The following is a 25,770-nucleotide window of genomic DNA, read 5'->3' on the forward strand; positions in this document are numbered from 1 at the left end:
ATTACAACATACAAATTAGTACATTTTAAAAGATATTTTGAATAAATTGACGAGTGTTGTTTGTCCCAAATACATACCAGGCCCTTTCTAAGATATTCAAGTCACCATGTTTATTCGTCCATGAGCAGAATTCACAAAAATAAATAAAGATAAATAGAGTAAGTTAATGTATGGGAAACGCATGACGTAATTCTAAAATAAAAGTCTGAATAAAGATCGTCCTCCTTTCACGTGAATACATGAATGTAACCCCTTTCTAATCCAGGCTATATTATGAATATATATTATATTATTTACCCATATATTCCTGAGGGAGGATGTAAATATGCGTATGTCAGCTTTCCTGAGCTCAGTGGTAACTGAGCGTTAACAACGCAAGGTCGTTGGTTCGATCCCATGAGATTGCACATACTAACAAAATGTATAGGATGATGCAATACAAGTCGCTTTGGATAAAAGATTCTGCCAAATGCACAAATGTAAATTTTGCGGTCCTGAGAAAACAAAAGGTCGACGTATGGGGTGGAGTTCTTTTGGCAGGGGCTTCAGGATGAATTAGGACACAAATGGAGCCAGGGACTAGAGCCTGGCACGTGTCCAGAACGAACTCTCTGACTCTCACAGCGATGGATTTCTGCGGATATCACACTTGGCATTGCCACAGACTCGCACACTGATCTGAATGTGATCTTCGAGTTGTTGTAGTTATGACATTGTTTCAAAACTTAAAATCCCCTTTTTGTATTGTATTAATAAACAACTGAAATCTGTTACCTAGTCACTAGTAACGCAAAAATTAAAAGGGGAACTGGACGAACTTGGTGTATCGTATTAAAAACAAAGGCCTGTACTGCCTCCTAGTGGTAAAGTTTTAAACAGCATACATACAAAGACAACAGGCAATTCGTTTCATTTTAGAGTAATATAGCAATTAACGGTTAATGTGACTCATTACTAACACAAAACCAAATAAACTTGATAACAGTTTTCCAATAATTTTATTGAAATATCAAGATAAATCTCAGCCCCAGTCCCTTATTGTTTCAAAAAAGCGCGCTTTGGGTTTTAGCGTTGACATCCCAACTCTCCACTCCAAAGCTCCCCAATCCCTTCTTTCTCTTTTTTTTTGTGCTACAACAGCAACATATTTCATTTGATGCAAACCTATACAACAGGTCATTTGGCACATTTTCTCCGAGTCGCCACGTCGTCTTTGAACCATTTGGTTCCTCTTTCACATTCTTCATCATCAGACCGTTTGTAAGGTAACTTAAAAGACAGTAACTAAGGTAAAATGTGATCATGTTCGAAAATAAATACTTAATGGTTTTCAAGAAAAGTTCACCTTTCTTTGCCATTTGCCACCAGACTGGTAAATTTAGCTTGACTGCACTTCTAAAGATCAACACCTGGTCATAAGTTCAGAAGGGGCAGTTGTATAAATATTGGCATTCTCTCGAACACAGAAGAGCAGTGTAAAACCACTGAAAACAGGTCTTTAAACATTCAGAAAGCATGCGTACACAAACAGACAAGGCAAGTATCTCCTCACAACAAAACCCAGGTAAGAGTAAGAGCAAGAAGCTGAGCAAAGTGCTGAATTTTAATATTTAAACATAAAAGAGTTCAGATATCAGAAGTACAATTGATGCTTCAACAGGACCTGACAAATGAGCAACTTGTGGTCGTGCTTCCGCGAGGCAGATACCACGGTCACACGAGGAGGGATCCTACATGAATACATCACAGGTTTGTAATAGATCCTATGCGCACATGTACACTAGATAGTGAGCGCTCCCCGATGAGATGCGTCGAGATGCCCTTGAATGGAATTTAACAGTCATCTCATGAAGGAAAATACTGTTTGGAAATGCTCAGTTCAAGCAAGCGGGGCCTGCTAAAGGGTTAAGACAGTAAAAGACATTAGTGAACGAGTGTATTTCAGGTCTTTGCCCACCAGCCCGTGAGCACACCACAGGGCTACGTTAAAGGGATACAGTCGCTATTTTGTGGAAGAATGCCGTCGTAAGAATTTGGACCTGACATACGTTACGGTCACACTCATAGCAATACTGTAGATACGGAAAAGATGAACCACAGCTCATGAGGCACAAGGTTGCACAATTTGGCAACGTTCACATCTGATTCCATTCTGCGGATGTGAAAGGTTTGGGATAAAGCGATACTGTTTCAAAGATCTGAACTTGACAGGCGAGTCACCATCTACAGAGCTTTGGAGTGAAATTATAAATATTGCATTGTAACCTGGAGCGTGATGCTTAAACACCGCTCCCGTACCTCTGGAATGGCAACCCTGGTCTAGCAAGCTGCAGGTCTCCAATGTAGCTTAATACTGATACTCCCAAAGCCTGTAAGGAGATGGTTCTCTCACTCCGGTAGTTCAGTTCTTGTCCATTGCACATGGTTTAGCGTGTTGCACAATAAAGGACCGTAGAAGCCAAACAGTGCCCCTCAAAAGCACTCAAAAAGTATTTCTGATGGGGAAATAATCTGATCTGCGATGATATCCAAGGCAGCTTTATGCATTAAATACTGACTAATAATAGGAAAACAAGACCTAGGGGGTCGGATGTTTAGCATTGATAGAGGGAGTGTGAAATAATAATATTAAATTGATGTATCCCTATGGAAGACGAAAAAAGGAAAAAATAAATATAAAATAAAATATAGTTTATCATTAGAACCTTCCATTTGGGTACATAGAGGAACGATATCCACATAAGTTCATTCCTCTCTCTAAATCTTAAAGTATCAGGAACTGGGATCGGGAATGACCTAATCCGCTTCAGTGTTGGTTATCCCTGTCCGGCCATCAAGGAAAAAACTATCTTTTCACACACACCGAGACCTTTGAACAGGGAAAGGAGGCAACCAATGCCCCACAAGGCTATCCCATAATGCATTCGGCTACACAGGTAAGCTTGGCCAAATACGCCCCAAGTCCCGTAAAAATAAATGAAATTCATGGGTCTGCATCGTCCTCACTAGAGCACTTGGCCCACTACAGAAAAACATTTCGTGGCATTTTACATTAGAGAAAGCCAAGGAAAACAAAATCCAGTTTCTTTCTCTCTCAAAAGAGCAGGAAAGATTGAGTTCAAAAATCTTGGTATTAGTGCCAGTTTTGAAGTTGCTGTTGATCGTATTCCGCTATCAGTTTTTTAATATGTGCCAGTTTGTTGTGTAAATATTCACAGCGGTTCTTCTCTTGGCTATAGTTTGGATTAGTCTGTGAGAAGAGAAGAGATCATAGATCAGTATTTTCAAGAACAAATCCATCCGTGGTATTACTAAACAAAAAAGGAAGACGTACCTTTTTAATTTTGCGATACTCTTCAAGTATCTGATTGTGGATTGTCTGAGGAAAAAATAAAACAGATTTTTACAATAGTGTTCCCAAATACAGTATCAATACACTCAATACACTGACTTGCTAAAGAACTCACGGCTTCAAAACCTACCTTATGTTTTATTAAAAAAAATCTTAAAGTCCGGGTAAAGAGAAATCTGAGAACTGTTTCTAAACACATTATAGGTGGTAGAAATGTATTGCTGAAACACAATACAAAGATTTAGAAGTATGTAGTACTGAATGGTGGAGTTAAACCGTTAAACGTTTTCTCCGTTCAGGATTTTTTGGGCGGGGCTAAAAGGGGATCGATGACACAATGGATTGTCCGAGCATCCATGGCCCCTCCCCTATCACTACAGCGCCTAGCATCAGGTGTCTGCTCAATCATGAGCTCAGGGTTGTAGGATTTTTGCATTCAGGCTCTCACTCTGCCCAACTAAACAAATCTCAAATAACAAACAAATGGTAGCGAAGACATGAACGGACGGAGGATCACTGCGCATAATCGCGACATGCTTCAGTGAATGATGTTTAATTAACACATTTTGAGACTAGCACAAGCAGATTATCCATCCGGCTTGTTCGCTATCAGCAATCCCAGCATCTACCTTATTAGCTCAAGAGAGAACCACTACAAATAGACAAAGCTGTCTGCGTTCACAATTGACTTCTTTTTGAAGCTGCTAGCGTTTATAATCTTATGGAGTACCGCGATGCTCTTTTTGATGCTCTTATTGCTCTTTTTAAACGGCAGCATCTTTTGAGGTTGAGAAAAGTTCAAAATTTCTCTGAAAATCGTCCGGTCAAGCAACTTTACACAGCTAACCAATGACAACATAACTTTCCATAACAACATGCATGGAACGTGATTGGTCGAGAAGGCTCAAGCTTGAAAAAAATGGCAGCCGAAACGCCCGTTGGAGCATAGTTTTGTATAAATGTAAGTCTAATTCTCACTATCAATAACTTTTGGTTACTTTTCTGGCGAGAAATTACTATTGTAGTTTTTAAATAAGTGATTGGTTGTACCAAAGACTCGCAATTTATAATTCAAATAGACTTCCATTACATTGACTATGAAGCCTGTCTCTCAAAGCTGCCTCCGTCCACAAATGCTATCTTTAAACATTGCCGGCTGCTATTTGTAACCACATCGCGCTCTGGGTTCGGGATAATACCGGGCCAGGAGAATTCAAATCCTCCCATAAAATCTGTACACATAATTCACATAGAGCCTACTGGGCTGGGGTCTCAGGTCGAGCGATTCGAGTGGGTGTGGCTTCAGCGCCAAAAGTGAACACACCCCCAGCGCTGGAGCAGAATCCTGCTTTTCCCCCCAAGATTTTGAAAACTTATTTTATTTACTTGGATGTTTTTTCTCCATTCAAATTTGGCTGGAGGGTTAATAACACACGTTTCTGTTGTGTGACAAACTCAGAACACATATTTTAATGTCTCTTTACTCCGACTTTAAAGTCACCCACATTATTGGACATTTAGACTAGTCAGCGTTAAAATTGTTTTGTTCATTGTCAGAAATGCTATAGATCGTATCATCAGCTAAAATGCCGGTAAAATTAGGTTTCTGTAAATTCAACCTTTAGATTAATAAGAAGGGGTTGCTGGATTGATCAAATGCAATTCTTATGTCATACAGCAACATGTGCGTTTCATATTTCACCAGATAGTTATCGCTTTTGCCATATAGTAAAAAATGTCAAAAAAATTAACAAACTTCCAAATCCACATTAGCTTATCCTTGTTTGTGAAGTTATAAAACGAATGGTTTGGGCTTTAAAATCTATTTATGCTCTTCAAAGGCGCCACAAGTAGCTTTAATGCACAAACATCTGATTCAATTCTGTATTTAATTTATGAGCCACCTATCAAATGCTTGGCTTTAAAATCCTTACTACACCGGAAACAAACAAGAAAAATGATGTAGTGTCACAAAAAAAAAACTTATGACATGCTGTTTTGGATTTTGAACAATATTGGCACCAATCAGTTTGTTATTCTCTTTAATATAGATTTTTTCCCTGTCCTTCATATAAACGGCTTCCTAATTTACCAAGCCACCTGCTTGTGACATGAAAATTAGACCGGCAGATGAGTCAACTCATTCTCATTTTCCAAAGAACGATGACTACTGGCATCTGACGGCGTATTAAAAGTTAATAAAAACAAGAAATTGAAATCCCACGAGTTAAAGCGTGAATCAGTGGATGTTTAAGGAGAAGATAAATGGATACCTTGTACTTGTCTGTGCCTTGCTGGAGTTGTTTGAGCTCCGAGTCGAGTATTGTGAATTGCCGGGTGATGCTCTCTATCCTTGCGTGGAGACCCCGGTACTCGCTGTACTCAGTGTTGAAGTCGTTCTTGTAACTCTGACGCTGCTCTTGCGAACTGATCACTGTGTACTTTCTGTTGAGGAAAGCAAACGGAAACGCAAAGTATTTTTGTTTTAGCTAAACTTCTGACGTCAATTGTGTTTTATTATGAAGACGCAGAAGGGAGCTTACAATAAATAGTCTGCTGTCTCCGACGAAGACGCAGGAATGCTGGAGCTGTCGCACGTTCCGTTCAGACCTGAACAAGAAAAGCAGGTGAATTCAAGGACATTTGTTTTATTTGCAGACGGGAGAAGATAAGCAAGGACGCTAGTTCTTAACGTCAGTTTGTAGAAGTCATGAATGAAAAAAACTGGCCTTGAAAAAAAATGTAAGCTAGACAGACAGTGATATGCAAAGGTAAATAAACTACTTGCTGGGTTATTATAACATTCGAAGCTGGTTTAGCACATATCAGATGCATTCTGTGACACGCATTTGAGAACCAAAGCTCACACAAGAATGACGTGAATAGGCCATGAGGTCAAAAACCACCTCAGAGGTACATAAATAATTCAGAGAAACCGATCCAAACCTGTGCTACTATCGCTCGTCGTGATATTGCAGGTATTCCTCTGCTCCGAGTTACGCTCAACCTCAACTTTCCTCTCTTTCTTCACATCTCTCTCTCTATCCTTGTCTCGTTCCTTAGACTTGTCTTTATCCTTATGTTTCTTCGATTTTTTCTTCGACTTCCCACGCAGAGGAGGCAGACCAGACCGGTCCTGAGACCCTTCCAGGCCTCCTTGGGCCGGCGACGTCGAGCCTGGTCCTCCCGTTTGCGCCGTGGAGCGGGGCGGGAACAACGCAGGCTGACTTAACCTCTCCGCCACCGCTGTCTCCTGACTCTCGCAGTCTCGGCCGTTGGAATCATTGCTGACGTCAGATAGCGGATCGAAGGGTCTGGGGATCTCTAGCGCTGGGATCTGAGAACTTGAAGATGTCTCTCCTCCTTGAGAATTAGAAGAGTCCTTTCCATTGGAGGAGCTCAGTTTGCCGTTGATGAGCCCTGATGATTTATTAGCTAGATGCGATATTCTGGGCTTCTTATTGGCCAGAGGATCAGTGAACTCAGCAGCAGGTCGTTTCTGCTGAATGAGAGTGGGGACAAATTGTAAAATTAGTTTGTTTAAACACAAACTATAAGTAAAGGTTCATTCACACCGGCAGGGTTTAAAATGGTAAAAGTTGTTGCTAATTCAGGTTTCTTATTTGAATGCATTCAAACTGTTAACAACACATCTTAGTACAGTTTAAGACTGACTTTGACACATTTACAAGAAGAGAGCAGGAAGACTGACCTGAGAAGGTGAACTGCTGGCCGACTCTTTAGGAGGGCTAACCGGGTTCTCTCCTAAAGTAGGAGCGCTGCTCTGAGGCTTACACAGTTTTCTGTGGAGTACGAGAGGCACAGGACAGAAAAAACAAGTTTAGACTGGATAATGTGTGTTTAAAAACCCCTGGTCTAAGTGTGCCATGATATGTCAACAGGGGGCAGTGTGACATCCCAAACTCTGAGTGCCGTGCCTGCATGTAAGTGGGTAGGCATGAGCTGCTACGGTGTCCATTGAACTCCATTTGCCCATGCATGGCCAAACCTTGAGCCTGTGCCACCCCCACACACACACGCACAGATCAGCATGTGCTAGAATAGAGTTGCATCACTAAGCTCCCGACTGCACAACATGCATGGCTCTTGCATGATAGACAGCAATACAAAAATGTGGGAGTGTATGAGAGGGGGTTCTATGGACTCTAAAGGCTTTCGCGCTGAGGTTCAAAGTGCAATCCCTGCTTGCTAAGTATTTGCTTGTGACAAATATTTAGATTTTGTTTTGCGTAGATGACAGGGCACTCTTTAAGTTCAGCTACCTTGAAACAGATACAGTAGTGCTACTGTTAACATTCGCTACTTTCATATCATGTCTTACAAATGGGAGGAGAGAAAGTTCAGTGACACCTAACCATAAAAGCAACACAAGGCCGTTCGCAGTGGCACTATTAGTCAACATACAGATTCAAAAACGTGACGCAAGTTTGTTATTGCTACGGCATAATGTACTGTATATGTATAAATACCCCGATGAGGCTGCCACTGAAACTTACCGTACAAGTATTCTCTTCAGAATCTGCTGGTCCATCTCGGTGTAACCAGGCCAATCCTGCTGAATTTCCTTAAACAAACAATCCTTCAATGTGAAGGTGCTGTCTTTACTATTTAGGTTAGCCACCTATAGTGAGGAAAGAGAAAAACGCAGCAAAATAAGAGAAGTGTGTAAGTACTATATGTCAAGACCAAGAACAACCAAACCACCCTCACAATGGACTCTGTGTTCAGTGCACTTTGGTGCAAGGAGACATTATGTCCGATTCAAAAACGTACTTCTGACTATGTCAAAATGACTAATTCGTTTCCAAATAAAACCTTAACTTTCAAAGTGGCTCATTGGCTATGACCAGAATAGCTTACTGCCATAAATAGCACAAGCAATATGGTAGTATGTATACTGTGCACATACGGCTAATGGCAGATTTCGACTTCTGCATCAGACCTACGTCTTAGTCAACATGCCGTTTTATGTTTATACTTCAGCGTCATTCTCTGCATCGACAGCCAATGGCCACCAGGCGTCAGTGTCCCCAGCTGTTTTGCTTGTGTATAAACGAGACAAGAGCCAAAGAAGAAGCGCCTCGTTGTGTTTGCTGTCTGAGAAGCATTGACCAGTGATATCGTCAAGTAAACAGTCGCTTTAGCACCATGAGTTGTTGAATACAGATAAACCCGTAATTTATTTAGAAAATTAATTTGGAAAGGCGTACAAGTAAACCTGAGGCTTATCTAAAGGGAGGGTGTTCAAGCAGACAAATAAGGCGTAGGTCTGGCGCAGAAGTAGAAATCGCGCTTAAGTCTACAAATCACTGGCTATGCTCGGAATAGCACGTTACCATATTGCTTGAAGTATGCAATAAACGCAAAGCAAACACAATGCAAAAATAGCAAGTATGTGGTACTGAATCTACAGCACCAATAAAAAGGAGATGTAGGTTTGCAATAAACTCAGTCTGAACTGAGATGAAGAGACTGTACCGTAAAATAATTTGATAGAAAGATGCTTTGTTTATTTATGGTCTACTTGCACAGGTTGTAAGCCAAGCAAAAGTACAAAGGTGACCTGATACATTGTCCGTGTAATATAAAACAAAACTTGTGAGATCCCACAATGCACTTGACTTGAACTTTAATTTTCAACTTGACAATTTATATAAACAAAAACGGAAAAGCACAAACCTGTTGCAGGAGGCTGTCCAACATCTCCTTGTCCTGAGGAGGGAGACCGTCCTTGATGAGTCGCACCAGGAGTTCGGGTTTGCGGTAGGGTTTAAGGGCTAGTAAGTGCACTAGCCGTTCCCTCAGCGGCCGCGGTGGCTTCTTTTTCTGACTGCTGGAGATAATAACAGGACGCGAGGTCTGCCGCAGAGGAGCCACGTCGGAAGAGCTTATTATGGGCTTCCGGATCTGTACCCGCTTACCTGAACAACACAGAAAAATACAATTGGTCATCTTAGAACTGTATTGTTGTTTTTTTTGTTTATTGTGTGTATTTGTTTAAGAGTCTAAACTAACCAAAATATAACATTTAAAAATGATTGCAAACCTCACATCTGTAAATTTTCAAGTCAATGATTTACTTACGATCTCTACGTATTAAGGTAGTAAACAGCATATAAACATTTTTAAGATATGACTCCTCATCTTGAAATAAATACAGGACGACAAAAGAATGCAAGCTTTCAATTTCTATGTGTAGTTCACGACTCAGGATTAACTTAATCTGGGTCCCTGGAAACATGACAGCTTGTGTGTTGGATGCATGTGCGCTAACTGCTGCATCACGGTTCTGGTGCACGAACACTGTTTACGACAATGTGGCGTCCTTCACTTTTATGACATGACTTTTTCAGTGCAGCAACAAAAAGATAAAGCTGAACGATCTCTGGAGTATTGATGTTTCTGTGCAGCTTGTACTTGAGTCACTGGGTTCTCTGTGCAATATTTTTAGCCACTGTCATCGTTGAGCATCAGAACAGAAGGCTACTAAATTATGCAACATGCTAAAGTTCCAGACATGGAGACGGAAAACGGAGTAGACCGAGAGACTCATGTGAAAACCGATCAAATTCTAATCGCTCTTCTTTTAAGACTTCGTGGCCTATGATTTGGATCTGCCAGAGAGTGTCCAAGAGTTTCAATAGGAATTACAATATCTGCAGTCTATATTTATTATTACTTTTATCACGTTTTTGTCATTTTCAGAATATGAAGGTTAGGTTAATTGCGACAATCAAATAATGTACTTTTGAGTATTTATGATGTTCAAACAGTGCCAAAACTAAAGGACTTACCCACGTATCTCCCGCCAGGCTTGATGACGATGGCTCCACGGCTTCGGGTTTCCTCTTCGGCCTGAGCCATGCTTTGCCTGGCTTTCTGGTAGGAGTCGTCTGTGGCACACACCGTGATTTTGTCCTGGATCCCTCCCAAGCAGTCCAGCTGTATGCCCCCTTCACTGGAAAAAGACCAAACCAGTCACCCTCCACATGCAAACATCGAAGCGGAGTATAGTGCCACCTCCCATTTTAACAAGCCATTTTTAAGTAAGAGCTGTCATTGCACAATTGAGATCCAGGTGGTTGCATGGGTCCTCGAAACCTCAAGAGTTACACCTGCAGAATCATTCAGTCAAGCGCTCAAGAGGCTCCATATGACCAGTTCAACTACCCTGAAACCATGCCAACCTTGTTTTTCCAATGGTGTGTCCTAACACGATCTACACCAGACGTGAGCGACGCACACCGTCCATTATAATCAATGAAGATAAAGTGTAAGCCTAGGGTCTATTACACCCAATGTTTACACATTTACAGTCAGCAAGTGTGAGATGACAAATATTTTGAAACCCGTTCAGATTTAGGTGTGTAGTGTATACCAGCCTTTAAGGTGCTTATAATGACTGAACTTAAACTAACCCCTTATTACAAACATTAATGGACATAAATCCAGGAGAATGCATTTATATTCAAGCAGTTTCATCCTCATTTGGTTGGACAATTGTCCAAATCCAATTGATTCTCTCTGTTCTGGTGTTCAGCCAGGGCCGACCAGTACTGGGAACAGATGGCGCTTGTAATGATGTCATGGATGCGATCACAAAGAGTTCTCAACATAAGACAAACTCTGACCACATCACGTAAACTTGTTTCCATGACAACAACATTTACTACAGAACGCTTTAATACGTTTGAATACCTTACTCTACCTTGAGTGTGTAATCCTTTCAGCGGGCACGGATAAAGACATGCTTTGTGTTCATTCTTACCTTGTGATGTACTGCTGAATGCAGTCGAAGCTGCCCTGGGGGTTGTCCTTCCCCACGTTGGACAGGTAGAACGTAAACGTTCGTAGCTCATTTGGATTCTCTGACTGCGGTATTGAGATTTTCTGTTGACAGATGAGAGGAGCAGCAAATATAAGCAATGAGACGAGACCGAAGCAGATCGCCAGTTCAAACAGGCTAATGCAGAGAAATTTTACATTTTTACTAAGTTCTACACCTAAAGACATAAATTACACTTGAACACCCTTTTAGTTACATCAGTCATCTAGAAAGAGCAATTTTACAGCACACAACAAAACAAAGATGATATGACTAAACAAAATCTGCTCCCTTTATCTCTAACAGATATTACTTCGGTTTAAACCAAGAGAAATTAATCTTTAAAGCTATGAATGTAAATGTAGACGCATTACTCCAAGTGACCTGGCGTTAGGAGTCCCAAAGTCATGGAACCTAGTAGGCGATGCTTTATTTGGGTGACATGATTTTGTAGCCTCACAGAATGACTGCTGGTGTGAATGTGGATGACTGCAGCAGTAGAGAAGGAACTCTGTGAACCGCAACATGACATGGCGCGTTGTTTCCTCACACACAAATGGCTGTGACGTTCGCCGTGCTCCTGCTCTGTTTACCCAAAGTTCCTCACACATGTGTGGCCTACAGGTGGCGGATTATAAATAACAGCCACTGTCTGAACCGCACGCTGCCTGCCCGAAGGCTCTCTCAGCTCAAAGCTTCACTAAGCTGGCTCGCATGCTCCTTTTCACACTCCTATATGAGACGGTCAACAGCCGAGATGAAGACCTCCCTTACTTACAGTCACTCGATGGCTTAAATCAGATATAGCTTTTTAGTTCATTTTAATAGTAATTGCCTTTTTACACAATTTCCTCATCGTGAAGAAAACCATGATACAGCAAATACCTTCACCTCAGAAACGTCTCGCAGAAAGAAAAAACCACAAGGGAGAGGAAATGCTTTTAAAGGAAGAGCTTGCGTCACAGACCATAAAGGTGACGCACTTTAAAGTGCGAAATCCAATGTGATAGTCAATGCTAGTAACTAGAAGGGGGAAACCAGCAAGATTAATTATAGTTTACAGTAAAACGACAACTGGCCGTACGGGTTACATACTCTAGCCGTACGGGCTGTTAAACGATTAATCGCATATAAATATACAGAATAAAATTTTACGTTTACAATATATGTATGTGCACTCTGCATAATCATTTTGTATTCATAAACACATACATGTAAAAAAATGAATAAATATAACAAATTATGTATAAATATGAATATATTTGAAAATATTTTCTAACTAAATACATGTTTGCATACATCTTCATAAATACAAATAAACATGCACATGACACAGACATATATTATATAAACACAAAACTTTTATTCTGGATATGATTAATCGCGATTAATTGTTTACCAGACCTACTACATACTAAAGCTATTGGATGTCTTACCATAACTAGGACGAACGTTCAAAATAACAGCGTATAAAATATAATTAACAAGATGATCGATAAACGCTACTAACAAGCTCACTGGGATGCTGACAAATAGTTTTTGATGTTTCCGCAAATAATTTCTACCATATAATAGGAATGCAAGAAATGCTATTTCATTTGCATAAATAAGCAGTAAACATTCCTTGAAGGAATGGTTTAAAAAAAAAACACAATTCTGCTATTATACTCACAATTAGTTTAAACCATCTTGAGTGACAGTCCTCTCAGCAGACCCGCAAACATTTTAATTCCCATTTGACAAACCGAGACAAAGGAAATCAATGTTTTTCAAACGGCAGCCTCCTAGATTTCCCTGATCTCAACTCTGGTCCACATGTTGTAAAAGAACATAACAGGAGGCTGTGTTTTCTTTGAGAATCTTGTCTTCGTCTGTCAGAAAGAGCGGGCCTTGATGAACAACCATGTTAAACTCATGGACGCATCGGCCCTTTGGACAAAATCTCAAATTTGCCATTTGTGCTTGAGCTGAGCAAATTTCAATCCAACCCATTGGTTACCAATTTTAAACTGGTAGGCCTACAAGACAAAAGTATGGCATCCTAAAGAACACTTGGGTCTAGCTGCTCCTTTTGGGTACGCAGGGCCAAATACCATAGTATAGCATCTGCAAATGATCTCTAGCTGCTGAGAATATGCCACAAAAGCTCTGACACAGCTATGAAAAAAAAGGGAATCCAGCAGCAAATAGACCTTATCTTGCATGTCATGCAGTTAACTGTGGTGGAGCGTGAAGCTCCTGCAAGCAGTCAGCAAATCAGAGTTAACACATTCTGATCGAGATCACTGATGAAAGACTTCCTATAAATTTGGGCTGAACTGTTGCATGTCCAAGTTGGAACACCATCTTCAACATCTGAAAACTACAAAGCTGCGTTTTATTTTTTATGTCACAACATCAGTCTCATTCAGCGTCATTTTACAAAGACGCTGAACAAGTTTATAAAACTTCCGTCTCCACGATTCCAGTTAAGCAATAATGTAAAACAGGTTTGGACAGACATGAGGGTGAGTAAACGTTACAAAAAGATTTCATGTTTAGGTTATGCTTGGCTCGAAGCCATCACCATGTGGTTTATAAACTGTATAAAACTTTTCGAAAACCGACAACTAGTACTACTGCATGCTTACATAAGATGTGCGAAGGATCTGGCAAATTAAATGGCTTTAGGGTTTAAAATCTGCAAGAGGTCGACCAACCACACTCTTAAACATTCGGAAACAGAAACATTAACATTTACAGTGCTAACGTTCTGCTGAACTGGAATGCACAGGTCTGAAATGAAAGCGAAATGCCTGAAATCCTTGTGGTGGGTTTTGATGATGGTTTTAAAATATGACTGGAGTCTTTCTGGTACGGATTGAACCGCCTATTCCCACACTGGGGCATGTGGTCAGGTTCTGTTGGAACAGACCGTCTATCAGCCACTTCCAAGAAAATGATTCAAGAAAACGGATATTGACCACCTTCACAATGTTCTGAATGTTCTGTTGTCGGTTCCTTGATTGCATGATGCAAACGAATGGATGTTGGTGGTGACATAGCAAGGCTTCACTGCTGATTTCGCAACCAAGCAGAGGATGTTGTGGTTACTGTTAGGATGATTTTGCAGCAGGAAGTCATCACATCAGTTATGCATTTCTAACAATAAAGGACATCGAGGTTCACAATGTCTGTGACTATATGATGGAATATAGCAATTAATGACACATTATAAAATAAGAGTAGTGGATGCGTAATGGTGTCAATGGTCTTTTACCTCTATGAACAAGAATCTAAATTAAAGGTTCATACAAAAATTATGTTAGTCAACCTCATGTTGTGACCACACGTTTCAATGGAACAAGTTTTTTTTAAATTGAATATAAATTGTGAATAATGTACTGCCTGTTCTTTTAATAAATGAAAGTTAACGGTGACATGAGCTGCAAAGCTCAAATGACAACAATAGCACGAAAAGCATAAAAGGTTGCCACATTTATCATATGAGAGAATTTAATCTCTTCGTTATCTATTCATCTAACATCTGTATTCATGCATTTCACCTTAAAGATTCCATCCTTAAACTTTTTTTAGGTAAAATTTAACAAAAAAAGGAAGTATATAACTTTTTAGATAAAGATAATTATGCAAAATAAACTGCAATTTTATGTTTTAAACAGAAATGCCAATATAGAGGTTGCGGACTACAGCTTTAACACACCGCTTCTCAACCTTGTTGACTTCATTGTTTTCAACAATATTCAAACAAAGGCCCCTCTCCCACTCAAAAAACCCAATAAAATATATGAGCTTTATTCATTATAAAAATAGACAAAAATAAGAAAAATATTTTTACAAATTAATGTCAATGCTCATTTTGTCTCATTTTAAATTATTATGAGGCCCTCTTAGAAGTCAGCTGGGGCACCCTTGTGGGCAATGCCCCCCCGGTTGAGAACCACTGCTTTACAATACATATTGCAAAAGGCAGACTGCACGCTTGAAGCTGATCCCAAAACTAAAATAAAGTTGTACACTCACCCCTTGATTTCCTGTGAATCTTATTAGTGGTTGAGCAGTCAGGCCCTGTGAAAGAAACAGAAAATACATTAAAAATGCAAAAATGTCAAGTCTACAAACAGCACACACAAAACGGTTAACCCAAAGTGCTGAGTAATCCTCTCAAACAGGACAGTATTAAAAACACAGGATCTACGAGTTAGAGACCGCTTAACAGGTAATTCCCAGCTTACAGCGTGTGGCCTGTTTCCCAATATAAAGAGCATTAGATCAGGTAAGAGCACAATTTCAACACGGCTAAACAGATCTGAGCATGTGCCAAGAAGAGGAGGAAAAAACAACACCGCGAAGTAAACAAATCAGACCATTTGCTCAGGCCAGCTTTCATAGTCACCCGTGACATTTATACAGACCATTTTGATGCAATTACATACGCAAGCTAACTACACAGGCCACGTGCCCTTGAAATGTGCCTACTACTTGAAACTGAAGGGTCCAGGTTTGGTTTTCACCACCTAAAGCAATCATGCCACCTACGCAATAAATAACACGTCTTTCACTCACTCATTCATCGACATTAAAGTAATTTTAGATAACCACCTATATGCAGCGTAGGACGTACATTATTCGCTAATTTGCTCGGTTTGTCTTTTGCCGGGTTGAAATGATTCAGCGAGGTGCTCGTGCCTCTTATTACATTAACGCTGGGGCGGAAAGACTGAAGAGCGCCGATTGTTCTCTCGAATTCAATCAGCCAATCAAACGGCTGAATCGGAAACAATGTGCTTTCGTGCTAATTAGAAAGGCCGATGAGACGAACAACCGCCTGGCTGTGTTTTTCCAGAAAAATATCAAAAACCCATGAACAAGATCACACAAGGAAGCACGAGGAAGTTAAGCAACAATTAACAGTTAAGCTTTACGGTCTGGTTGACCAGACAGGCTTGATGCTTCTGAGGTTTGCTCAAACCGCTAAATATGTCGAAACATTGTAAATAGTGCAAAACATTATAAAAATGATATCTTAAAAAAGCAGCGGCTTTCATTTACATGATCATTTGGACTGCTTTCTAAGGCCTATTGTGTTTCCCAACTTTAGAAACAGTCCTAAAGTAAACAACACAAAGACCAGGCAAAATCTTAATATATTATGTATAAGTTTTATATTTTTTCCAGCTGATGAATGATAAATCATACGCTCTCTGTCAGATCTCTAATGTTTGGCGACTCTGGTTTAATGTCTGAATAATAGACTGTAGCGTTTGAAAAGCAGTGTTTTTAAGGCAGGATATAATATACCAATTTAACACTCATAAGCTGTCAAAATATATGCTTTACATCCCGGACACGAGCACATCATCAGCCTTCAAAGAGAGTGTCCTGCCATCGCCTTCGTATTTTGAAGAAAAGATGTTCGGGAATGAAAACGAAAGCATTAGCAGCAGGTCATGTACAGTACATACATTTTAGTGATTGGGAACAATGTAGCCACAAGCTTAAAATAAACACTGTTATCGTCAGCTGGTGAGGATGCAAATATAGTTCATTATAGTTATCGTTATATTGTGAACGGCCCTTCAAAATACATGCACGCTTAATAAAAAATAATGGCAGAAAATGTCCCAACTAGTTTGTCTAAATATTTTTCCAACACAACTTTAGTTGTAATGGTGGAATTAATCAAACTGAAAAGTTAAAACGCGAAGAGAGATGTGTCCTATCAACTGTCCAAGCAATTCAGATTCTTGTCTGATATTACAAAGATTCTAAATCTATCAGAGTTGAAATTGTGACTGTAGTAGCACGTTACCATGGATCATTTAATTCAGTTCGTCAAATTGTGCAACTGCAGTGAAGCTCTGTGCTTATCCACAGGGTTCTGGCTTACATCAGGAAATGAATAAATCATCCTTCTGATTCCATCTGTGAGTGAGATTGGCGTAGGTAATGGAGACACCACTCTGTAGGCCCAGGCTGTGTACGTCACATCCAATGCATCTGTTATTCCCAGCATACAGTCACAGAAGCCAGGACACAGGAAACTTAATGTACATGCTATATAGTGAACATGCTTACAATACCAATAAGGGTATTTGTCTTAATCTAGTCAACTAATGGTTTTAATGAAGGCCCTTTATAATTAAGGATATTTAACATGCGCAATCTGCGCACCCGACACGGATTCAATGTATTTCAGGTGTAAATCTGCATAAGATAAGTCAGCCTTAATAAACTAGTGGAGGACTTATTGACTAGTACAACCTATTACAGATATCGATTTGTTTAAAAAGCTTGGCTGTTTGATAATCTAGTTTAACATAAACGTAAGAGGAAGCGTGAAAATGTAGATCAGATATCAATAAAAGCATCATAAATAAAGGCATCAAACCAAATCTCTAAAGCCCTAAAAAGAGTGCACCTCTCAGCCTGTTCGTTTGAATGGGCTGCTGACATATCACTATTCCCTGGGACACGGGCCCAGAATGTTCGACAAAGCGAACCTTGAGTCGCTCCTGACCAACACTCACTGTTGAAACCCCAGCAGCTCACTCATCACTGGAGATCCAGGCAGAGCAACATGACTAATTTGGGACAGGAGATGAAGCAATACAGAGATTTTGTCCTTGAACTCCAATAATCTTTGTAATGGATAATAGCTGATAAAATATTAGAAATCTGTTGCTTTTATATCAAAGTCAAATGATATTTAACCATATTTTACAAAAACCCTCAAAGACTAGGTAGATTATTTCTGAAAACAAGCAAAAGAAACAAGTAAATCCCATTAGCTAGCAAGTTGCAACGTCTAGGCTGTATTATTTTGAGTTACCAGTAGTGCAGTTACATGGCTAAACTTAACTGCGACACATTAAGTAACACGACCATTACACAAATTGTTTATTTAATAAAATTAAAAGACATGAAATTCTACACTAATTGTTCATTAAATACAATTCTTACAAAATATAATATTGACATAAAATGTATTACTATTAACATAAATCATTTAAAATATCAATTGTTTATATAGTATTATTAGACAGTAGTTAGACCAATAAACAGACGCAAACCAGAAATGAACTTCAGGGCAAGCACGTACACCCGATGAAACTGTCTATATAAAGTCATCACTGTTGCCAATGACATATGACATAACACAATAGTTTTTACAGCATTTTCAGGCTTGGCAAACATAAGACAAGTGATCAAAAAGGTCAAATTGAACAACAAAACCATAAGTCCCATGACAGCCTGACATTTCAAAGTCATGTTTGGCACTTTGGTTCACCAGACCCTAGTTCCAGCACTGAAAAATGTAGATTCAGCATTCCTTAAATATCCGTGACACAGTAACTGAATCCGGCCACAATCTAGAAAATCTGCTGCAGACTCGACACAAGTAACAGATTGCGAGCGATGCCGCGAACAGCATCTCATTAACAAGGTCTCTTGCCCAGCTTTAAAGGGGCGATTTAACACGGTTCCATGCATTGTGTCTTCTTTACATTGTAAAATGTGCTGGCTTAACATGGAAAAGTTGGATGTATGATGTTGTATTACAGTGCTTGATACACTCCCCCAGCACTCAAACTTGTTTTGGAAAGTTTTTATAAGTCTGGATCCCCATTTCGTAACGTTTTAGTAAATGTTTAGGAGGATCTATTGACAGAAATGCAATATATTATACATAACTATTTCTTCAGAGTTGTATTAAGACTTTATGTATCTGTTATGTTTCTAATACCTTAGAATAAGATGTCTACATACGGCAGTACATACATTGAATTCGCCGTCATGTTTTGTACAGCAGCCCTAAACGGACAAACGACTGTAAAACACACGTTTCCTCTCCCTCTTCCCTGCGGTATAGTGGTGAAAGGGATCCATAAGGATCGTACTCTACAGTTCGGAACACATATGTGACACGCGGATTAAATGTACATTAAATGTAGTAAAATGCGCTCTCTCTACAGTTTTAGCACCAATATTAAAGAGTTTCAGATTAACAATGACGCTCAAAACTGCCTCGTCACACAGCTAATATTACAACAAAAGCAACAACATATCTTGGTTCTAACAAATAGAAAAATCAATGTTCCTCACATATAATCCGAATCAAAGAACCTCATCGGTGGGTCTCAAACGTCTCTCTGCTGGAAAGTATCTCCATAGATATCTGTGAGTATATCTGCTAAAAGCCTTAGTTCCGCGGGTCCTAAGGCGTCTCTGCTGGAAAGACTTTATAATATTAACGCAGGTCCTAGCTGCTGCATGAATTTAATGCTTTATTTTCTTAAAATCCACAGATCTTTTATTTTATGTAATAAATAAGACATCGCTCTTTCTACAGTCATTTTCTGTATCATCTCTTCACTGCATCAACACGAGAACGAAATCTTTTTGTACTGTGGTGGCCACCGTCGAGTTTGGACTGAGAGATTCGTGGCAAATCTATAATACAACGCTAGTGGCCAATGTAAATCAAGAACAGCGAACTCAAGAACATTTTAATGAATTATATTATGCAGTTATAAACAATATGTAAATACTGCAAAATGTTTTGTCACAAACTCAACTGACAGGCAGTAATTGCTAGGGATGCAACAATACAGCTCACCCACGGTTCAATACGAACCTTTTTTTTGCCCACAGTTTTTGGTTCGGTTCTGATGGCTTCGGGACATTAAAGTGTTTATTCATTGTTTTATGCTTATGTGACAGGAACAGTAAAAACTTAAGAAAACAAACGTTTTTACTGATATTCTCTTGATTTTTGCTTAAAGATAATAAAATAAGTCAAGTAAATAACTTAAACTCCTGGTGTATTGAATAAATGTTAAGATTTACACTGGCAGCTCACAGCAGTTTTTGGTTTACTGTTCATCAATATGCCAATAAAATAAGCTTCTTGAAGAGGTTTTGTACATCAGAGAATTTAAAATGACGTAATGCAAAACTTGCCATTGCTGTTATCGAAGTAAACATGGGCTCAATGGGAAAGGCCAATGATAATATATGAACAAGGTGCGCCATTGCCATGGAAATGCAATGCTAAATAGTGGTTTTGAGGCGCTCTTGCTATGACGTAAATAGCTCTCCGAAAGGACTGACTTCGTTAAACGGACTTTGGCATGGTGCTGTAGACGCTCTTTCTGCATGTGCTGAGAGCACTGCGAACGTGCTGCTTTCGTATGCAGTGTAAAAATACATTCTTGATGTGCCAAATTTGGACATTATCACTTTAGTACACCGGTCATATAATAAAGACAGCTCGCGTCGGTTCGTCAGCATTATACTCGACAACAGCACATTGCATCTTGTGTTCGCTTCACCGCCCGACCACCACTTGCTTTTAGATATTACTCGTGGGGATGCTTATATCTACCTCAGCATACAGAAAAACCTGGACAGTGCCAGTTCAAAGTGTAATTAAGCGCACAGGATTTATTTAACGCAAAACTAGATAACCGTAATTCACTTACACGTATTGAACCGTGGAGGTAGTACCGAACAGTTCAATATTATATTGAGTATTGTGCCATCCCTAGTAATTGCACAAAAATGATGCCTTGTTTTCTTAACATAATAACATTGCACGCGGGCATCGAAGACACATTCGGATTAATGATATTGACTTACAGCAATAGTTTACTTTCTCTCGTTTAAGAGGTTGCGGTGGGAAGTAAAAAAGTTCTGCACTGAACTTATACTCTGATTGAATGCTAATCGCAGTCACACATAGAGGTCAACCAATATTGGTTTTTCTATGGCCAATGGTGATTTTTAGAAATCCGCCCAGCAGATGGCCGATTAATTAAGAAATCCACAAAATCGACAATTAATCGGCCGGCTGATCAATCAGTTGACCTCCAGTCACACATGAGCACTTTCTAGCCGCGTGAGCTTCTGTTTTTATCCACAAATCCAGCTTGTCATAGATAAATCTGTAAATTGCCCCGCTCCTCGATACTATCGTGTATCAGAGATCCAAAGGATGCCGATAGAACGATCTGACTACAGAGAATATCCCAACACTAGTGTAGGTACTCAAGATTAATATGAGATTGGCAGAAACTCCGTGTGTAACCCCATCTTTAATTTATCAAAACGACAACAAAACAGTAAAAACCATCTGCACTTGTCATAAGAATGTTATGGGGATGTGTCACTATAAATGTTATTTAATGTTTGAGAAGTCGTTTAAGTCTTTATTAACTTAATGCTGTGAAAGTCAGAGTTGGGGAAGTTACTTTAGTAGCTTGTTGCTCAGGAAACTACAGATTCAAAGGACTTTAAAACAATGAAGTGAAAAAGTGGTTACCTACAAACAGCCAAGTGCAAAATATTAATAAAGTTGTAATATCTTAAATAAAGTGTAGCGTAAAACCTTTTGCAAACCTGTTTGGCACCGGCCCTGGCACCTCTCTACAAAGCCGGCCCTTTCAAAAATCACTTTCATAAAACAATTCCATGTGAATGAGGAAAAATTCTAACAAATTGCAAGGGAAAGATACTTCAGGTTGTGCTTCCTCTCTGATGCCACTAAAGTAATTTCCCTTGGTTGATAAACCCAGATACCGAACACAGAGAAACACACTCCACGTAATGTAGTTTTGCTTTTGAGAACTAGATAAACGCTCTCTCACAAGATCATTAGGTCCCTTTAATGACCATTTCCGCAGACTGCTGACCAAAGCGATCTGTACTTGCTATTCTCTGGAGGACTGGCGTATGCTTGACGGAATGTAATATAGAAATTTACACGGCTGACCAGTGATCCAAAAATAACTTCATTACTTAACTGACTCATAACTTAAAACTAAGGCTTTGTCTTCCTTTGAGAGTAAACCAGGTCCAATTTGATTCTTCCTTTGCCCTTAATTCCTCATAAATGTTGGAAAAAAACAGGTTAATCTGAATGTCTTCTATTTGGCCATGTTTTGAACAATTGGATGCTTAATCTTTGTCTTAGTAATAGTAACCATTTCATAAAAGACATAATGACTTAAAGGGATAGTTCATATTATTCACCCAAAAATGAAAATTCTGTCATGTACACATCCTCTTGTCATTTCAAACCTTTCTTTACTCCTTTTGCAGAACACAAAGTAAGAAATTTTGAAGAATGTTCAGCAACAGTACCCATTCACTTCTATTGTATGGACACAAAACCAATGCAAGTGGGTACCGCCGTTGTTCGGCTACAAACATTCTTCAAATATTTTCTTTTGTGTCCTGCAGAAGAAATTTGCACTGGTTTGAAATTAAAACAGGATGTGTAAATGATGACAGAATTTACTTTTTCCATTCACCATAACTAAGAGCTGGATAACAAAACCTTTAAAAAATAAATTACTTGTTTGGGGGTAGAAATACCTGATGTAATAAAGGCGACACAAAGCATTTGTCTAGTGTCATGGAAAAATGCAGGGCTGCCCGGTAAAGGAGCCGACCCATTTTTTTATAGTCCATAGACATTTCGGGCAATAATTTTCTCTCCATCAAGTGTCCTGTTTAGCACAGATGTAAAGCAAAGCTTGTGTCATGATACACCAAATGACAAATGGCTAAGCGACAGACAGGATATACTTTTTCTTCAGAGAAACATGTGTGAAAGTGATGCAAGTTGCCTGCTACAAGAAGCAAAAAAGACATCACTGAGCACTTGACCAACTGCTGTGTAGATAAAATAGTTCATAGATTTATTTTGAAAGGAGTGAAAATCTAGAGACATGAATTCAGGGTTCGATTCAGGGCTCGGCTTGAGTCAGTAAGCAAGCACCTGAACACAACGGCACTGCATAGAAAGCCACATAAAGATTACTTTGCATGCGCTGTCAAACACAAACTGACACGATGCCTTCAATTTATATATTTGCCTGTAAACATTACAATAGCGTTTCACATTACTTTAAAGGGGTCATATGGCAAAAATACTTGTTTTTCTGCGTCTTTGCTGCGTTATAAGTTGCCCATGAATGTATTAGACATGTAGAATTGCAAGAATGAAAGTGTCTGAAGAAAAGATGCATTCCATCTAAAAGCGAATGCTCTCCCAGACCTGCCTGAAGCGCCTCCTGTAACCACACCCACAAAATCTACGTCAGTTTGTGGTATGATTTGACTAAGACCGCCAAAATGTATACGCAAGTTAGGTGGGCGACCTGTCAGAATAATTGCATTGGAACTTGATGTTCCAAATATAGTAAGAGGCGTTACAATTCCGTCACACGCTTGCATTATTCGACCAATCACTACACACTGGTTAACTGGGCAATCATAGCACACCCTGCTTTTCAGAGTGATGAGCTTTGTAAAAAATCTGCCCGTTTCAGAGAGACCGGGCAAAGAGGAGATACAAACATGCACGGTATGTGGAAAACACTGCGTATTTGAACCTTAAAACAGATTGCAAGACAAACGATACTATTCATTTTAGCAGTGTCATATGACCACTTTAATAACATACATTTGGGCATATAGGTCCCATGTATCATATGTACCACGAAAACACATTTGTGTGACACATGACACTTGTCACACAAGTAGCTAACACTCCTCAAAACATGAGCTGAGACTAAGACAAAAGACGACACCACATCTCCCTCGAATGGTCCCTTTCCAATTTGTTGAAATATAGACTTCATAAAGCTTGAGATAGAGACAAGTGTGGTCGCAACAACAATCTAAATATCCATCTAGTCACATTTCGCAAAGGTTGCTAAAATACCCTTAGCAATAAAAGCAAATTCAAATATGCAAACATGCCAAACGAAGGCTTGCTTTAAACTTTCTGGTGCACCATTTGTGCACTGCGCTCGACCGCTAAAAATACTCGCAAGCAAAGCTTCAGCTTCAGAGTGTCACATGTAACCGGTCGACTTCAGTTTCACATATCCCATCCAAGGAACAGTCCGTATTAATCGCCGCATAGAAGCGCAATGCTTAAACCAGACTTCCAAAGGTTTGCATTAAAAACCCATTTAGCTACTCAGCAGCTACCATCGGTCTCTGGGTGTAGACTGAAAGCTGCAGATTTTCTACCCATCCTCCCGTTTTCTGACATCACCACAAGTGTGACTCAACTTCTGCTCTAGTTTGAGTGTGAATACTAGACTTGGCCCTCGTCGCGTCTTGTATCGAGTTGCGTTTGCTCTATTATACCAGACACCGTGCACCACCGTGGCCTTCTTTTGATCTGAAACACCAAAGATCAATATGTCATTTTCAAGCACAATCCACCTGACAAACCTGTTGCCCCCGGAACGGATTCTGATACAATCTGTTAACCTACACCAAGTTGTGTCCTCAGCTATTTTAAGCACGTTTTCACCCATCTGCTGATAGATTTCGTTAACATAACACAATTTAAAGACGCAGAAACATGTTTGAAAGCTGCCTGTTTTAACATCAAATCCCTTTTAGCTGGCATTAAGTACTAAGGTTCTGTGCCTTTAAACTGAACTAATACATTCAGCAAACAACGTTATCTCATCAATGACATGGGCTTGGTAAAATCCTGACAACCTCACATTACTTTATCTCTTTTTAAAGCAGATAAGCTTGTGGCTTTGTGAAACTAGAACAGGAGACGTATTAAAATAATAATAACAACTCGATTAAATCGATGACACAGACCGAAACGCTTACATTGTCCCAGACTGACTTTCTAACCAACAAATCAAATCGCCATTCTGCTTTAACGTGACTTGATATCTCAAATATAATTTGATAAGCATATATTTCCATGTTGGAAAATATATAATCTTCAAAAGACTTTCACGTTTATATAAACCACGTTTCTTTACAACAAACTCCAACATTACCTAAGCAGTAACGTCAACGTTACACACAAGTTACTCGGTTTTATGAACTCATCTAACTGGTGTTTATATAACGACCCTCGTCAGTGTTTGTAAGTTAGTTTAAAGTGAGGAGGACAACGATAGGTTGTCGCGTTCCCTGGTTATCGAAGCCCCAAGTTCCTGCTCGCTTTCGGGAGGATTTGTTCAGCTGAGTGGGTGATTTGCTGTCAGGCGGCGAAATAACTGTCGCCTGCTGCTGTGAACGCGCACGGTTAGCCTGTTAGCACCGTTCGTCCAAGCTCGCGTTGCGCTCGACGCGGGTCTTACCTTGTTGCTCTGATAGTCCTCGAAGGCACGCAGCGCGCTGTCTGTCAGTTTGACGTGATAAACGGATATATTGCTGCCATTGCTGACTCTTCCACAGGACAGTCCGTAGCACTGCTCCTCCTTCAACGCCGCCATCTTGCTCACATTTCCCACCACGCTCACGCGCCTCTGCCGTAAACGCAACAAGCAGCTCGAGCGAAAGAGGGATATGATTATTCATGATGCGTGAATTACGTACAGGCCGGAGGGGGCGTGGCTTCCGTGTGATAATGAGAGAAATGAGCCACGAATGGCGTCATTAGAAAGAGATTTATGAGAGATTTTCACGTCGTCAACACTAGGAAATCGTTTATTTTTTATCGTTAGAGGTTTAATGAAACTCATTTCAGGTTGTGTTGCCAGACACCGGAAAACTCATGGTTAGGGGTGGGGGAAGC

At 39.8% G+C, this 25,770-nt stretch overlaps 1 protein-coding gene across 2 annotated transcripts; it reads right to left on the reverse strand.

The window, feature by feature from the left end:
* Positions 1–979: 979 nt before the first annotated feature.
* Positions 980–25,542, reverse strand: ell (elongation factor RNA polymerase II). 2 transcript variants are annotated; one of them, XM_056759149.1, is made up of 12 exons: positions 25,334–25,542; positions 15,222–15,266; positions 11,142–11,263; positions 10,168–10,331; positions 9,053–9,294; positions 7,870–7,994; positions 7,065–7,155; positions 6,299–6,854; positions 5,896–5,962; positions 5,626–5,797; positions 3,335–3,379; positions 980–3,250 (listed from the first exon to the last, which is right to left on the reverse strand). In XM_056759149.1, exons 1-12 carry the CDS (start codon positions 25,466–25,468, stop codon positions 3,134–3,136), a joined length of 1,881 nt encoding a protein of 626 aa, XP_056615127.1. In that variant the 5' UTR covers positions 25,469–25,542; the 3' UTR covers positions 980–3,133. The 2 variants fall into 2 exon arrangements, with proteins under 2 accessions (XP_056615127.1, XP_056615128.1); XM_056759150.1 differs by having other exon boundaries at positions 6,299–6,851; positions 25,334–25,541.
* Between the last annotated feature and the right edge of the window lie 228 nt (positions 25,543–25,770).

Source organism: Triplophysa dalaica, chromosome 10 (genome assembly GCF_015846415.1).
Source record: "Triplophysa dalaica isolate WHDGS20190420 chromosome 10, ASM1584641v1, whole genome shotgun sequence".
NCBI classification, from domain to species: Eukaryota; Metazoa; Chordata; class Actinopteri; order Cypriniformes; family Nemacheilidae; genus Triplophysa; species Triplophysa dalaica.

What these genes read in the sequence shown, in the direction of transcription:
- ell (XM_056759149.1), bottom strand. Translation starts at nt 25,468, where the DNA reads ATGGCGGCGTTGAAGGAGGAGCAGTGCTACGGACTGTCCTGTGGAAGA. An exon ending in ATTCAGCAGTACATCACAAG is followed by an intron (nt 10,332 to 11,141) that starts GTAAGAATGAAC and finishes GTCTTTTTCCAG; the next exon opens with TGAAGGGGGCATACAGCTGG. An exon ending in GCCTGGCGGGAGATACGTGG is followed by an intron (nt 9,295 to 10,167) that starts GTAAGTCCTTTA and finishes TGTGTTGTTCAG; the next exon opens with GTAAGCGGGTACAGATCCGG.